Raw genomic sequence first — 18,019 nt, 5'->3', positions numbered from 1 at the left:
CCTATTTGCCACCCACGAAAACGCCAAATGCCCAAGCTTCGCTGCCAGATATCCACACCCACTGTCCAAAGGCAATGCGATATGGATGAACTGGCAAACAGATATACGTACGCTTTTCCACCTCTACGACTCATGCCACTAGTAGTACGCAAACTACAGCAGCATTCTCTGTCCTTCATCCTAGTTGCTCCAACGTGGGCCAGACAGCCTTGGTACACCACACTGCTACAACTGTTGGTAGTACCGCACCACAAATTACACCTGTCTCCACACTTCTTAACACAGAACCGTGAAGAGATCAGACACCCGGACCCAGCTCAGCTCAACCTTGCGATCTGGCTCCTGAAATCCTAGAATTTGGATATTTGAACCTTCCTCCAGACTGCATGAATGTCATAAAAGAAGCTAGACGTCCAACCACTACGGCATGTTATGCAGCCAAGTGGAAATGATTTGTAATATATTGTCACAACAACAATATTAATCCTCTAGATGTGTCTATTCAATACATCATAGGATACTTCCTGCATCTCCAAAGATGCAACTTAGCCTATACGTCTATTAGACTACATCTTGCTGAAATAGCAGCATATCTGCAAAACACACAACATCTATCTCTATTCAGAGTGCCTGCCATTAAAGCCTTAATGGAAGGCCTTAAAAGAATAATTCCTCCCAGAGTACCACCTTCACCTGTGTGGAATTTAAACGTTGCTCTCACACGGTTAATGGGACCTCTCTTCGAATCCTTACACAAATGTGAACTACAATTTTTAACATGGAAAGTTGCATTCCTAGTAGCTATTACCTCTCTGCGGAGAACTACAAGCACTAACCATTCAAGTACCCTTCTTGCAAATGCATCACAATAAGGTAGTTCTGCGTACTAATCCAAAATTCTTACCCAAAGTCTTTTCTCCCTTCCATCTCAATCAATCTGTGGAACTGCCCGTTTTCTTCTCGCAACCACAGACAGTACCAGAAAGAGCTCTTCACACATTAGATGTCAAAAGAGCATTGCTATACTACATAGAGAAGACACAACCCTTTCGTAAGACAAAACAACTTTTTGTGTCTTTCTCACCACCACACAAAGGTAATCCCATTTCAAAATCTGGGATAGCTGGATGGATTGTCAAATGCATACAGATATTTTACCACAAAGCTAAATGTATGTTATCTGTTCCTCCTAAAGCCCACTCTACAAGAAAAATAGGGGCTTCAATGGCATTTTTAAGGGACATTCCCCTAGATGACATCTGCAGAGCAGCTACATGGTCTACACCGCACACATTCACAAAACACTATTGTGTAGATGTGCAAACCAAGCAACAAGCTAATGTGGGCCAGGCTGTTCTCAAAACATTATTCCAAACTACTGCAACAGATAAGGGTGGTCGCCGCTAGGGATGGGTACTGCTATACAATCTATGCACAGTGTGCAATCTTCAGCTCATATGCCTCAAACGGAAAATGCTACTTACCAGTATGCATCTGTTTTTGGCATGTAGAGCTGCAGAGTTGTACACGCCCACCCGCCTCCCCGGCTACCCTTGTCTGTTCCAGTATTATCTTAATTAGATGCAGATTACATGGGCATCCTTCCTTTTCTTGCAACCTCCATAATTTCCCTAATGGCGAAAAACAATCTGGGGATGGAGCCGATGCCCATGCGCAATGTGGTCCAAAGGAGGAGTCACCTATGTCGTGACTTCCAAAGAACTTTTCAGGACAACAACAAACTGCAAACATCCGGGCCCAACATTAGGTGGCGATCTATGCACAGTGTGCAACTCTGCTGCTCTACATGCCAAGAACAGATTTTATTTATAAAGTTTTATATAGAGTAAGTAGCATTTTCCTTACCATCCTTCCTGAGATTAATACTCCATGACCCACCCCTGAACCCTCAAGTCACTCTCACCTCCATTTACCTCTGGCCTCTCCTGAACCTTCAGTTCACCCTCACCTCCTTTTACCTGCCATAAAGTCTCAAGTCACCCTCACCTCACCTCCCTCTACCTCTACCCACATCAAACCCCCAAGTCACCCACACCTCCCTTTACCCCTACCCACCACTTAACCCTCACCTCACCGACAGCTCCCTATGCCTCCACCCACTACTAAACAGTAAAGTCACCCTTACCTCCCTTTAACCCCCCTTCCCAAAATCCAGTTTAAGAGAAAAATAACATAACATGTATGTTATTTAAAAACAATACCTACCTGAGTGTTAAAGTACTGCATGGTAAAGTTACAAAATGTACCTATGTGGTGAACATTACATGGTAAGGTCCTGCAAAGTAACGGTTGTTTCCCCTCAGGCATGACACAGTTGTTTTGGGGGCACTGTCGGTTATTTTATGCCCTTCAGTATATCTGGCAGACACCTTTGCCTCTTTGGGAAAGATGGAGGATTGTGCCCTCTTGATTTATCAAAATGAGTCTGAAATAATTATCAATCCACTTTCTGGCGTTTTTCCGTGCTTTGTTTTTTTATTTGAATTTTCATACGTGAAATAAGCAACAGACCAATGAAAGATAGTCGACACGTGTTTCGCCCTAGTGGTCCATTGACCGTGGGCTTTTTCAAGGCTGATAGGTTGAGGGTAGGAAAGGTGGGGGATTCAGAGGGAGTGGCGTATCAGAGGAGATAGAAGAAATGTGGAGGTCACATTGTAAGAAGCCACAAAATAGTATTAGTGAAAGATTAGACGTTATAATTCAGAGGTTGAGTGATGGAAGTCAAGTATGGATAACAGGTTGAAGACGGAAGTGAAAGGGGCATATTAAGAAAGAAATGCAAAAAAGGAAAACAGAAAAAAGAAGAAAGTTGAGAAGAGGAGAAAAGGACGGGTAGAGAAAGGTGACAAAGTTGAGTTAAATGTATATACACACATTTGAAATTGCAAAGAGAAATCTATGATCATCACAATGGGACCATGAACATGCGAAAACAAAAGTAAAATATTTAAGTTATACGGCGTCCGCTTAATTAGCACATGCTTGCTTGTCCTATATATCAGGATAGAGTAATAAACATATGTATTTGTATATATATATATATATATTCCACAAGTTGTTGCTCGAAGAGATCCTGTACAACAAAGAGCCGACCCAAAGAAATGCTGGTGCAAATTCAAATTTAATTCCGTGAAGCCAGCGCTGCCGCCATGACGTGTTTCGCCTCCAGGGAGGCTTGATCACATGACAAACTACACATGGTGTGTAAGGCTATTTAAAGTGACAGTGCAATTAAGTTACATCATAGACATAGAAAATAAACTAATGTGCAAACTGATCAAACCAATGTCAATGGTACAACAATAATGTATATATGGCTGACAGGAGCACAATCCATAATTTCTAATAAAGCAAAATCCATGGAAAAAGAGCAAATTTGTCGGGCAAAAGTACATATAAAACAAATAAAGTATTTACATGACAAACAGTGTTATCTATGTAGCAACAATGAATGTTTCCACAATATTCATGTAAAAAACCCTTAGACAAATAGCTCAAGGACAGACAATAGCAGCGTTTTTTATCTAATGTCCTATGAAACTGTTTCGCAAAAATAAAGCCCAAGTGGGCAAGTCACTTCAAGAAAACTTTAGATAGCCGTAAAGGTGCAAAGAGCAATAATGCAAAAACCCATAAAGTGCTTATAGTGAAAATATGTATCAAATGTTAAAATTGTTAAAAACATGTACCACAGTATCCCAGTTGTAATGGATTCAATTCATCAATATATACAATTATACAGTACAGAAAGGGAGCATAACAAGAACAATGGAAAATTGCTGTATCCGGACAGGTCTTAAATATTACAAACTCCAAAAATTCTAAAGGCAAGTGTAGAGATCCTCTCTATCATTGAGGCCATAGGGGTTCTTGGTGTTGAGCTCCAAGATGTATCTTGTCTCGAGGAGTCGGAGTTTGGCCTCACGATCACCTCCCCTCCTTGATGGCTCAACACAATCAATTAAGAAAAATTGGAGTTTATCAGGGATACCAAGATGTTTCTCCTGAAAATGCCTGGCAACCGGATAGTTCTGATCATGTCCCGTCACTGCCCTTATGTGTTGGAGTATGCGCCTGTGGGCGGGCAGCTTAGTGCTGCCCACATATTGGAGCCCACACGGGCATTCCAACACATAAATGGCGAACTCAGTTTTACAGTTCAACCATTTTGCAATGGCAGTCGGATGTTGTTGGAAGGGACTTTGGAAGTGGGTTTTGTTAATGCCATAACGGCAGGCTTTGCATTGAGGGCATGTTTTAAAGCCCTTCTTCAATGCCCCCCAAGTAGAAGAAACCTTGGGCTCTAAGGTGTTACTCACCAAGGATTTTGACATAGATGGAGATTTCCTGAAAGTCAAGATTGGTTTGGTACCTATTGTGTGACCAATTGTAGGGTCACTACGGACCAAATTCCAATTCTTGTATACAATCTTGCGTAAGGCACCATGTTGACGGTTAAAGGCCAAAATGAGTCGAGGTGCACTCATTTCACCCTTGTCTGTTGTTGAACCCAGGTGGTTCACTCTTTTAGAATTGGGGATTAACGCTTCTTGCCTGCTTATAGAATTGGAACGTCTAATGGCTTTCATGATGATTTCTAAGGAATAGCCTCTTTCAAGAAACCGTGCTTTACATGCCTCCTGTGCAATTGCACATTCGGCATCAGTGCTGCAAATCCGCCGGATTCGAAGCATTTCCCCAAAGGGAATGCTTCGAATCAAATGGGCAGGATGTTGGCTGTTAGAATGCAATATGGTATTGCCAGCACTGGGCTTTCGATAAAACCGGGTATTCAGGGCAGAATCATTCACGAATATCTCCACATCCAAAAAACAAATCATTTCAGAACTCAAATTAGCAGTAAAATTAAGATTGACATTGTTCACATTGATCAAGTTCACAAAGGCCCTGGCACTGTCCTGATTGCCTCTCCAAATAATAAAAACATCGTCAATGTAGCGAAGATAGAGGGCGATATGATTACATACCAATTCCTGGTGCTCTGTGGCGAGGACCTGCTCCTCCCACAGCCCCACGTGTAAACACGCGTAGCTGGGTGAGAAGCAGGCCCCCATAGCCACACCCCTTATCTGCTGGTAAATCACGCCATTGAAAAGAAAAAAATTCTGCTCCAAGCACATTTTGGTCATTTCGATCAACATCTTGTTATGTGCTGTTGGATGAGGCAAATTGTTGTTTAAATAATGGTCCAAGGCCTTGAGACCATCCACATGCCTGATAGAGGTATAGAGGGATGAGACATCCAAAGTCATGAGTACCATATCATCATCCCATGCAAAATTGGCGATTTTATCAAGAAAATCAAAAGTGTCTTGAACAAATGAAGTCAGGTTCCTAACATGGGGCTGAAGAAAAAAATCAATATACTTGGATACATGTTCCAAGGAGCTGTCTATTGCCGAGATAATCGGGCGTCCAGGAGGTGTAATAATATCCTTATGAACTTTGGGAAGTAGATAGAAGGAGGGAATTACCGGATGTTCTTTTTTGAGGTATCTGAACTCCTCATGCGTTAAGAGCCCTGCACTTCGCCAAATCTGGAGCTTGCTGGTTTGCTCAATCCAAGTATTCTTCACGATTTGTATGTTACTTCTGCGATAACATGATGAATCATTCAGTTGCAGTTCCGCTTGTTCAAGGTACATTGCTCTCGGCCAAAGGACGACATTGCCGCCCTTATCGGCCTCTTTTACAATGACATTGTGATCTAATTTCAGTTTCTTGATCAGTTGGTAGTAACATTGGTTTTGTTTTGAGATACAAAATTTCCTTTTGTTAGTGACAGTGTATAGTTGTTTAATATCACGCACTACAATCTCTTGGAAAGAATCCAAATTATCGTGGGCCATAATAGGCTGAAAAGTTGATTTGGGCTTAAAAGTTGTCATTTGTGTCCCAGGATGTACAAGAGGGACTTCCCGCAAGTTGCCCTCTGATGATTGTTGCTGTAGGTCCCAGATAGTATTGAAAGTGGCCTGGCTTTGTGTACTTGAGAAGGTGGGACTAGATACTGTTGTTGGTGGATTAGGATCTTTAGGATGTAACGCAAAGAATTTCCTGAGTTTTAACTTCCTTGTAAATTTATAAAGATCCATTCTAGTATCCGCATAGTTCATGTTGCAAGGTGGGCAATATGAAAGACCCAAATTTAGTACAGATGTTTCTGCAGGTGTGAGCTTCAAGTTGGTGAGGTTGATTACTGATTTGATTTGGTTTTGCGGTTGCGTTTTGGATTGCGTTTCCAATAGTTTTGTTTGCCCTGATTGCTGTCGTTTGATATATATACAGTTAAGCAAATTACTTTGCACTCCTATGGAAAAATAAACACATTTACTGAAACGAGAAATTAGATAAATGGGCTGCAAATACGGTATTCTTAATTCCAACATTCGATTTCATTAAGCATAAAAGTGCAAAGAGTTAGAAAGAAAGAATAAGAAATTATAGGATATAACAGCCACTTACCAAAGCTTAGTTATGTTGAAGTAATCTTGCCTCTTTGACAGTTTTCCCCTCCCCAATCCTATACTTTAGGTCTCCCCTGAGACAGCGCATGCACTGTCACGTTCAAGACTGTTTGTTTATTTAGTAGGCTTACAGCCCATCCTTTGCTCACCATAGGTTGACTTCATCGTCACTCTGATTTACTCTCTATGGCCAGCTAGTGCCCACTTCACTTCCTCTTTGTGTTTTTATTCCTACCTTGTATAATGGACCAAGTACTGCTTCCCTTGCCCATGGTCCTTCCACTGCTCTGCACTTTTAGAGGTACTTTTTTTCCTTTTACTTTCACCTCCTTCCTCCCTCCCCCCTCACACAGTACTTTTCATGTCCCGCCCTCCTCCTGCGTTGTTGCTTTTGCAGTCCACCCCACCCCTGTTATTGCTTGTCCCATGCACCTCCCACCTCCTTTTTCTTCATTGCTGCCCCCTCTAGGCCAAAAGTCATGCCAACATGTATCAAGACGCTACAAAGATAAAAACAATACTGTGCTCTCTGCTCCGCATGTCCTTTTTGGTGCAGTCTTCATGCGTGTCCAAAATTGCGTGATTCAGCTTGGACATTAAATAATGACTCTTTTTTGTGAGGGCAGTGAATAATCCCAATCTAAGAAAACAGGTCACTTCCTCTAGAGGTCAGCACTGGCCATATCGAAGCACTACTTTCAGCTATGCTGCACAGCAGCTGTGCTTCTGTACAGAATGGTTAAAAGAAATTAACAAAGACAATAGCTCTCCCACATGCAGCTTTGCAAAAGCTTGTAGTAACATGGCACTAAACATGTTAAATGGCATAATGGTAAAATTAAACATCTAAATTAATTGTCAATCTCCATGCATCATGCTTATCTAAAGTAAATTAGGAGTGATATATAACATTTTGCAAACACACTATAACAAAAAAGATTTAATCATCTGAATGTAGAACTAAATTCAGTAATGTGGTTTATTGATCACTTCAGTAGAGGAGCAGAAAGCCTTAGGCTTTTTAAATCCAAATATAGAGTAGTTTTTTGCCAATCTTCAATTTTTTCCTCCATTCACCATTCATACTGATAGATCTTCTGAACTAAGACGCCACTCATTCTCTTCTCAGTATGTTATGATTCTGGTACTTATTAATTGAATGTTTATCATTAAGTTAATACGTTATTCAATATGTTAATGATCCTAATTCCTAATCATTTCATAATTCCTAGATTTGTGTCCGTTACTTGTGCATTATTTCTTGAGAACATATTGCTTCCTCAATGCTCTTCTTTACATTATGCTTCTGATTCTGTATATGTATTGGGCTGGTTCTTATGGACTTTCCTGGCCGTTTTAAGAGTTGGTGGATCCATTGGAGAAACCATAGTCATTCATATTGCCAATCTCTATTGCTCATGTCATTTTGATATTTTTTATGTAGTCCATAATGTACACAAAGTGAAGGCATGCACTGTTGAAATAGTAAACATTGTCACTTAGTCATTACTTATTAGAAGCAGCTATTAACTTTTGTATGTTTTACCCACAGATGAAAAACTCTCTGATCAACCTTCAGAGCGGCATAGGAGCGCGCGATTATGGGCCAGAAACAGAAGACAAACGGAGCAGCTATCATTGACGAAGCTAGACTCAGCCGGCCAGAGGATAGTGTGCAATATGTGTATAAAGATGATATAGATATATGTATACATATATATATATATATATATATATCGATAAAGATTATAAAATATATTATATACAGATTTTAAAAGAAAGAGCTTCTGTGCTGGATTGAGGGCATCAGCCTTTAGCCCTCCTCAGCATGACTTCCCAGGGCTGACGGCTGGGAGTTGTGGCATTCTCCTGCCATTCACCAAGAAACTGGACAGGAGCTGCCAGATGGCCGGTGCCTACACATGCAACCTTTTTTTTTAATTCTTGCTGTTTTGTTCTCTTTAAAGATGGAATCGCAATGACAAAATGCCTCTAAGAATGAATTCCCCTCCTTCCATCCCTTCCTCCTGCCCTCCTTCCAGTGTTTCATTTGCATTGTTGCCTCTACCTCCAGCCCATGGACTCTGCTTGCTCCAGGAGCTGCTGCTATGGCAGACTGATGGGACTTAAGGATATCAGGGGACCAACCAAAACTGCTATCACACAGACTTCAGCGAAACAAGAATTGTTACATTCTCAAGACTCACATTGAACTTGTACTTCTTGCAGTTACCAGAGTTGTGTGAGTGGGGAAGCAAATGCCCACTAAAAAGCACTTTTTATGGCCACTTTTAAACTACAGACAATGTATTCATGGGTGAGCATAGCCATATCCAGTTTCTTTCTAGTGAGCAAGAGTGGGGCAGTGCCCTCCATCGCTTATGTTTGATATGTGGTTGGATCATGTACTGCTTAATGGTACGTTCATTGCACATGCCCATTTGGCCAAATCTGAGGAAAGGTTTTTGGGTGTATGTTTTCACAAGAATACAAAAGACCCGCAAGAACATCAGGGCCTACAATGCATTATCAGTCAATGTTTATCATTAGGAATCCTTCTGCCAAGGGTGTGCAACATGCATCAAAGAGCAGTTTCTTTATCTGGAACTCAGAAGTGAATTGTTGCATACTTTGATGTAGGGCTAGTGAGGTATGAGGACTGTGGAATGTCAGTAACCTATTATTAATACCTATGTTGATCTGAAAAATGTTGGTAAATCTTTTCATATATATGGGGAAATGTATTTCATTTCGAATAAGAGAAGCACTTCCAGCCTACTGTAGGTACTAGAACTTTCTAATTGCCTACAGTGCATAGCACAAGACGTCTTCATTATCATGCTTTAATAGAACCATTTTAAGAATAGTGTTCTTTTATTGTTGGCTTTAAAAAATGTATTCATGCTAATTATTTTGGAGTCACGGCAAGGACATAGGGATGGCTATTTTTACTGCAGTTTCACTATTTCAGAATCTTTGTGGCCACAATGCTATGCAAGTAATTCTAAATTATAATTGGTGATAGTTTAAAGTTTGCTACACTTCAATTCTGCCAGTGGAGTTCACCAGCGGGCAAAGGTTATTGCGAGTTTTTGCAGAGATATTTTCTTTAAAATGTGTAGCTTTCGCTGCTCTTTTTATGCTCATAACCTAGATGTTGCAAGAAGTTTCACTCATTTGTAATCTTCACAAACTTCCTGTAGATCATGAAGTTTAAAAAAATACTTTACACAGTTAGCGAAGTGAAGTTTCCCCGCTTCACACACCCTCTGTGTATTTCATTGTCAAGAGGCTACTGTGATGGGCGTGCAGTATTGAACTGTTTAAAGACTCATTCCCTATCTGAAGTTTACTCTAGCCCTCACTTGATTTGCTATTAATTTCTATTTGTTGCTTCGTAATTGGGACCGATAGACCCTAGTTTTATAGCAACAGACAGATTTGAGAAAACAAGAGGCATGGCTTAAAGTTGGCCTACAGGTACAGTATGACTCTGCCATATGTTTCTCTGACAGTTCTCCTTAGAGAGAGCAGAGCAAATTCACTAAGGTGAAACACGCCTTATTAAGTTCAGAATCAAGATTCTTTTATTTACTAAGATTAGACCACTTGGCTGTGGGTTAGTTGTCATTTTTTCACACATAACACTGACATAATGTTAACTAATATTATTGTTTACGAATTGGTGAATATTCTGAATGGAATTTCCCCAGCAAATATCCTTGCTGTCCAAAATTGGTTGCACATGTGTCTAACTCGTATAGCTTTAGTTTGAACTCTTCTGATTTGCAAGTTTGATTGTAAATGGTTGTGATATTTTGAATTGCCAGCATTAATGTTGTTGGTTTAATGAAATGGGGACAACGATTTGAATTTGATTTGAAAAATATTACAGATATCCTTGTTTGGTGATGTTATTGCAGATTCTAAAACATGGAGTTAACATACCTTACATTTCCTAATTGGATGGCGTGGAGCTGCTGCTTTTTAAATATATTTGAAATGTTTTGGTAGCAGGAATTTGTTGTGTGAAAGAATGTTAGACTATGAGTTGGTGTTGCGTAAATGTCCTACATTTCTTAAACTAAAAGTGGGGACATTTCTTGAGTTCTGAGACTGACTATGATTTTTCCTAATTTCTGAGTTTGTTATTGAATGTTAGCTTCCAAGATTGCTGAGAAATGTCCCTGGTATTCCAAAGTATGGCGTTAATGGGCTATGTTTATTATTTGCAGGATTAGTGACGATATTCCCAATTTTCCAAAGTTTGTAGTATGTGGGGAATGTTAAAGGTTTCATAATTTTTTTATAATGGTATTGAAATCCCAGGGTTTTGACCTGTGTGGGTGATGGTACTACTGACTAAATCAATTGTTAGTAAACATTCCTGAGTTTCAAAGTTTAAAATGTGTGGGAATATTTCTGACTTCGAAGGTTTGAGAATGTTTCTGATGACATCCAAAGTTTAAAGGTGGTAGGGAATGCTTCTAATGCCTTAGGTGTTCAGTGGTTATTGCAGGTGTCTGTTGTTCTTCATGCTTGAGGGCAGTATTCTGTTTAGAACATAAAATAACCCTATGCATTGTTGTGTATTTGGAGGAGGCAGAAGCCTGTTGAGGCTTCTTTGAACAATAAAATGGAGATTGCATTGTTTTGCTGTTATAGTTTTTTTAATCACCTTGGGGTTGAGATTGGTTTTCTTTCTGTTAAATGCTCAGTTGTGGTGACTTTTTAAGAAGTTGTGAATAATTCATTCATAGTTTTCTTGTTTAAAATCAGCAATTTCCCAGTAGATTTCCTATAGTGGAAATGTTATCTTCCTATTCATTCTCTTGACCGCTTGATCACTTTAATGAGAACTCTATCACAATTGCTTGTTTACCATGTTAAGCTGCTTCCCATACTAATGATGAAAGGACAATGTTTTGAACTTAATTGCTGTGGATGGGTGGAGAGGATAAATTCACAAAGTTGGTGGAAGTGATTTTTCTAACTTTACAAGTCCCCTAAATGCATTGTATGTTTTCGGTAAGAAATGTTTGTATGATAATTGTAATCCAAATTATTGATCTGGACATTCTTGCCTGGTGTTGTCCATGTTAATTTTAGTGCCCTCTGTGCTATCAACTGGGTACCCTGATCCAGCGGCTCTATTTCTTTTGTCACATACAGGATCAAAATTATTGCTAAATAAAGTACAAACTTTAGTTGAAAAGATGTAGATGCCGAGGGTTAGAAATGGAACCTATGAAAAGGGAAGTAATAGCAGAAATTGTGAATGCTGGAAATAAATACAAGTTCAAAAGCATGAAAATAGATTGAAACATGAAAGAGTGGATGTCTATTTGCCTGACCCATCGAGACTAATGGTGGTGGCTAGACGTTGACAGATGGGATACTCAGTTATTACTTGGCTGATATGCCATCCGGCATGTACAAGTGCCATGGGTGATAATGCACCTGTGATATGGTGGGCAGGACATCTACCATTGTTGGGACAGAGTATACCAACCACCAAATTGAAAATAAGGCCCTTTATCTTTTCTCACTCTGATATGGAAACCACTGGGTGTCAAAATAGACAACTACATTGTTTGCATCTCTGTGTGGGACATGAAGCAGTGTTTGATTCTGTCCTCCCTCGTTAATCTAAACCTTAGTTCCCTCTCTCCTCCTTGTCACATGGGCAATTCATTTGACCATAAGGCACTTTCTCATTCTCTACCTTCTTTTTATCCTAGGTATGTGGTTCACTTTAGAAAGATCCCCACTGCCTCGTGGCAAGCATCATTGTACATCGAGTAAGGTAGAATAGCTTTTGCTATCACATATGTACAAAGATGGTCTCTCGTCTTCTGTCAATATTTCGTTGGTAACCACATGACTGCATTGGCACATTTCCTTTGAGTGCTTTTAAAAAATTTAACTTTTATTGTTACCCCTGTTCATTTAGTAATTTCAATATGTATCCTAAACTTTCTGGCACTGTATTTGTTCACGGTTACCAAAATAACTGCTCTCCTTTGTGTATTCTAAGTGTAATGTCCCCAAAAAGCTCTACATTCTAATATGCTATTCTCTCAAAATCTGTCATATTTTCGGATTGTAACTGCCTCTCTTTTCTTGTGGTCTGTTGGCATAATCTCCTAGAAAGAACCCTGCACATTTATATGGATTTAATGTCTTCTCTCTTGCTTTGAGTTGAATCATAATATTTCCTCATTACGTCAGTGCTAACCGTCTGTATCATCATGGTTATTCCCTTGTCATAATGAGATTGCAGTCTTTCATTGGCAATCGTCATTTTGGGGCAGTGATGTCACCTATGTCTCGGCGTTTTCTAATTCTAATTATATTTTTGCCATGTGCATTTAGTTAATTCTGCTTCTTTTCCTGGATTTTAATCCAGCTGGCTAACACCCACGTTTTGAAGATTGTGGTCATGTCCCTCTGCATTTGGGGTATATGCTTGCTGCTGTACCCCTGTTGAGTGTGCAATTTGAATCTTGCCTCTACTTTCACTCAGGCAAAATTATAGTCTCGCAAGGGTGCATAGTTTTAAACTCTTTATTCCTCTTCAACTTGGTAATGGATTTTCCCCGTTCCATGTCTTTTCACTGATTTCTTATACGTTTGTCATGTATCCTACTGCTGTCTTGCACTCCTTCAATCTCTCCTCTTTATCCCTTGTAGTAGATATAATTAGGATTTCGCTCATCACATTAATGCTTTATTTAAAAGTTTTTGTTTTATTTTATGTTACACTTTTCTATTTTGCTTATTAGGGGATTCTTGCTTGCTCTCTTGAAAGGAAGCTAGATGTTTCATTTGATGATACAGTTGTTTGTGCCTGCTGAAGTTCTACTGGAAGGATTAGGTTGGGCGTAGATGACCCCATTTTGGCACCTTCATTCTGTGTGTCTACGAGCACCTAGAATTAATTCATCTGAACTGGATTGCTTTATGCCACTTTAACCTTCAGAGATACCTTCTCTTACTGATGCACACACATGCAGTTTGAGGTGAGAAACGGTTGGCGTTGATGCTTCAATGTCGAAATGGTAATGAAAAAGTAGGTCTGGTTAGAGGAAATTGTGATACATTTGGAAAGGTGACGTTGTTCTAGATTTACTTGCTGTGAATCTAGTCTGAGAATCGTTTACATATTCAGTGATTATCCTGACAATGTGGTAGGGATCTGGGTCGATATTAGTGAACCCCAGACTAAGCAATACGGTAAGAACTGCATATACACCTTGAATGTGCTAATCTTGCAGACTGGATTACTTTAAGCAGAATATACATTTTTCCAAGGATAGCATTACAAGCCTTTCATGAATCCATTTACTACTGAAGTGAAACAAAGATGTGGTTAACTTCTTAAAAGGCCTTTAGTGTATTTGCCATCAGCATGTGTGGAAAAAACAAAACTGTGCAAGTCCGGACTATGTAAATGAAATCTCCTAACTATTGTGTTCAAGTGGCATCTCCAGTTCCAGACACGTAGCTGCCAATCCATAGTGTGTGTGAGAAAAATATCGATAACCAACAACCACAGTGGACATTGGGGGTAGAATTCTTGCTCCCTTCCGAGGCTGTGGCCAATTTTCATATTTCTGTTCTGGTGTTCTAGCTTAGTAATATGTGTGGCTTCAGAATTTGGAAAAAGGAGTGAGACCCACATATGACCACCCATAACATTAAGTTAATTTAGCTTGAAAGGTCTCCAGTGTGGATATCCTAAATGTCCTTTTGGGGTATTTTTTTTTTTAATATGAGAGAGGTGAGAGAGAGATCGTTGACCAATGAAGAGTTCTAAATCTAATATAATTTGGCACGTCTGATTACAGTATGTTCATGACACTATCACTTGCTGTTGCAGATATCTGTAGCATGATATCAGTAGCAAGGTACATATTTATGGTAACTATGTACAAACACCTAAGTGAACTGCTGGTCCCTCTAATCATTCAGGGTTGTCCTTCTGTCTTGCTCTCTTTCACATTTTTACACTCACTTCCTCTCACTCTTTCTCTGAGACTCTCTTTCCATAGTCTGCCAATCTCCACATCTGTTGTTTACTTTCTATTCCATCTTTTCTGTTGCATCTTTGTATTTCCATCTGTCTCTATATCTCACGTTCCTGTGCCTTGCATCCCTCCACCTTCATCTCTGCTTTTGCCACACTCCACCACTGTCCCTCCCTCTCTCTTCTTAAGCCTCTCATTCCTTCCTTTGGATCTCTCCCTACTCTCTTAACCATTGTATCCTCCTACTTATGTTTGCTTTCCTATAGACTTATCTTCTTGTCAGCCAAGAGGTTGAATTCCTTCCTATGTCTCCTGTTACCATTTATCATATGTATTAAAATGTGGCATGTGCCATGCCACTGTTTGCTTCTAATTGTTTGAACAGGGTACTAGGCTGCATACATATTAACCAATGTTACTCTGCCATCAGGAGGTGTGCTACTGTAAATCGCCCATCGTCCTGTTTTTCTTGTGGGTCAGGGCTAGCATTGTCCTTGTCTGTCCTTTGACCCTACACAAATGGTGCTAGCTGAGAGACACTGGTCTCTGTTTCACACTCCTGGATTAGGTGGGTGGAAAACCTTTCGGCATGCTTAGCTAATGAATTTCCTAGCTCTATGATTTTTTGTCATCTTACTCTGTCTGTGTTCTTATAGGGCCAAGTAACCTCCATAGTTATGGATTGAGGTGAGGCAGTAAGTCCATCAATGAGGTAACCAAACATAGGTACTTTGCACCAAATTAAGCACGGGTCATTTTTGGGCCTTGAACTCCTGTCATCTCACCCCTATCTTGTTCCATGCCTTTGGTTAGTTACATTCATGCCAGCCACTGCCTGGCTGTGAAGGTCCAGTGTGTTTTTTTACCCACAAACCAATTTTGATACTTATTAAAAATCAGATCTTGGGGTATATTGCTCTGTGGATTTGTTATATAGCAGACTGCTGCTTAGAGGAATGCTGCATGCTAAGACTTGTTTGAAGAACTGCCCTCTTTTTGCAGATACTGTAGGATAATTTATGGAGATGACTTCCTTCCAGTTTCCATGTTCTGAGGAACTTCACATATACACCGCTCCTGGCTTCTCATAAGTCTGTCTCTGGGGCTGCTGCTTTCGACTGGGCACATGATTTCTCTGAAAGTTCGAGGGAGGTGCCATGTCCCCTGTCAGTGGCAAGCTGTGATTGGTACATGGAGGTGGGATGGGAGGAATAATGGAAGACCAAACCTGCAGGTCAGGTGGTCTCTTCCATTCTCAGGCAGGGCAAGAACCATGCTCTCTAATGTTATTAAATTCTTCGCCTTGAAAAGTAATCACCAGGAAGGGCAGTTTTCTTCTTGAGCTGCCTGACTTTCTGTAATTAGAATTGTAACAAGCTTTGCGCTGTGCGCATAGTTTTATGACATGATGCTCCTTTCTGCTAGAAACTAGGAATATGGCTACAAAGCCAAAATGTCATGTAAAGTAGCTAGAGTAATGGAAGTATGAATAAAAACAAGTATTGAACCAGTGTAATGAAATGTCTCTTGAATTTATCAATTGTTTGTCGATTTATTCAGAACCACTGATTCACAAGACCGTTGGTGTAGGAATTATATGAAATCCTCTCATCACGTTTTCTGTATGACGGTAATGTCATGCTATCTCACTGCAAATGAAGACTGAAACAATGTTAATAGCACAGATCTTACATGCAGTGTCATCTAGGGTTAGACTTTATTCCAGCCTAAAGTTACTCTTGAGAATACATTGCTTGTCCAGGTTCAAACTTACAGGTGTGATCACATGTATACACAATTTATGGTAGAGAAGTGTGTGTGTGTGGGGGTGTGTATACACAGTAATGAAACCAACAAGTCCTGTAGAGGGATGAGATGGTTACAAAACTTCTAAAGTCTTAAAATTCACTAATCTAAGGATTAACTTCTTCCTCATTTTCTGGCCACCTCAGTAGAGAACCTGCTTCTAAATAAGCTCAACTTTTATTGCTTTAATATGATGGATTATGTGATAGGGTTGCTTTGGTATCTTGACAGATACAGTTTAGGACCTTTCTCATGTTGCATCTTCAATATGTTCCTTTATGTTGTGTTTCGGTTAATGTGTTGGTTTTTACTTTCATACACCGTCATTTTGCTTTATGATATATCACTGACGTTTTCTAGTAAAAACAGAGTACAATCAAATTAATGTTAATTAAGATGCTTGACAATGCCAAACTGTGCACCAAAAAAAATCAACCTTTCAAGAACACACAAATCGGAGTAGTTTTGGGGTGCATGATGTTTGTGATCCAATTTCATTATTCAGATGTGTTACTTGCCCACCAAGGAGAGCTTCTTAGGATGCACTGGAAAATAACTTGACTTTTTACCTGTTTAATCACTACTGAGCTTATGAATCAGTTATAGTTCAGTCATTATTATTTATTTATTTTTTTGGTATGGTTTGGTCTAGAGGGGCTACCCACTCACACAGCAGGCAGCATAGACTCAATATTTCTGGTTCAGGCCACTAATCTATAGGAAAATATACTTTTTTGATAGCTGAAATCCTAGGCCCATTTGAAGGATGTTTACCAAATCTTCCCATGAAATTATATATGCATTGAACCTGGCATTTTAATGGATGGGAAAAATATTTTTGAGGGCGAAAGCAACATTTGTGTTTCCCCTTTAAATTCCCTTTGTGTCGCTACCTCAAATAGCATCAATTACCACGTTTGGTATGCAGAGGTCACTGATTTTCATATGCCTTTTTAATGTTTGGTGTGAAATTATAGATGCAGTGGTAAAGTTATGTAAAACTGACAAACTTGGCAGCATCACAAAGTTACACGGTGTGTTTTTAGATGTGCAAACCGTCCCCGAGGTCAGATTTTCATTAAAGATCTTGGCCCATTGTGAAGAATGTGTATCGAACATTCTCAACCACTTATAAGGGTACCAAAGTTTGATCTTTAAAGTTGGGTAACATTTTTAAGGGCAATATACAAAATGTATCTTTCCCCTTCCTATTCCTTTTATTGATAAAGCTACAAAATGCTCAAAAATTGTGTTTCAAATCTGGCATGCAGAAAAAAGTGTTGTCTTTCCATTTTCTTTTTAGGTCTACGTGACAGAACAACAGTGGCGGTCCGTCCATTGAGGGCGTTGGGGCGTAGCCCCACTAATGCCACGGCCCCAAACTCATTCTACTTCTGACGCTAATTGCTGCAATAAGGACTCTGAGTCCTGATTGCTGCAATTAGCGTCAGAAGTAGAACACAGACGCTGATAGGGGGCGGGCTACGGCAGCACTCTCGTTGAGTGACAGTGCATTAGTGCGAATGTTCATTTTTGGGCTATTTCATTTTCATGGTCAGCCCGAACATGCGCACTGAGCCTTCTCCTTAAGAGACTGAGGGTTGCTTCATGCGCAGCCCTCGGTTTTTTTTGGGTTTTTTTTTTGTAGAGTTTTCTATAGCGAATCAGGTA

General features: G+C 39.8%; 1 protein-coding gene across 3 annotated transcripts in view; it reads left to right on the top strand.

Moving 5' to 3' along the window:
- GRAMD1B (GRAM domain containing 1B) overlaps positions 1–16,058 on the top strand; it is a 798,329-nt gene extending 782,271 nt beyond the window's left edge. For all 3 annotated transcript variants that reach the window (XM_078681825.1, XM_078681827.1, XM_078681826.1), the window contains one exon: positions 8,065–16,058. In XM_078681825.1, the coding sequence (XP_078537951.1) occupies positions 8,065–8,154 (90 nt within the window). In that variant the 3' untranslated portion in view covers positions 8,155–16,058. The remainder of the gene's footprint in view (positions 1–8,064) is intronic.
- Positions 16,059–18,019: the final 1,961 nt, after the last annotated feature.

This window comes from Lissotriton helveticus, chromosome 3_1 (genome assembly GCF_964261635.1).
Source record: "Lissotriton helveticus chromosome 3_1, aLisHel1.1, whole genome shotgun sequence".
In the NCBI taxonomy this organism is placed as follows: Eukaryota; Metazoa; Chordata; class Amphibia; order Caudata; family Salamandridae; genus Lissotriton; species Lissotriton helveticus.
This window is presented reverse-complemented; position numbering and strand designations above follow the sequence as displayed.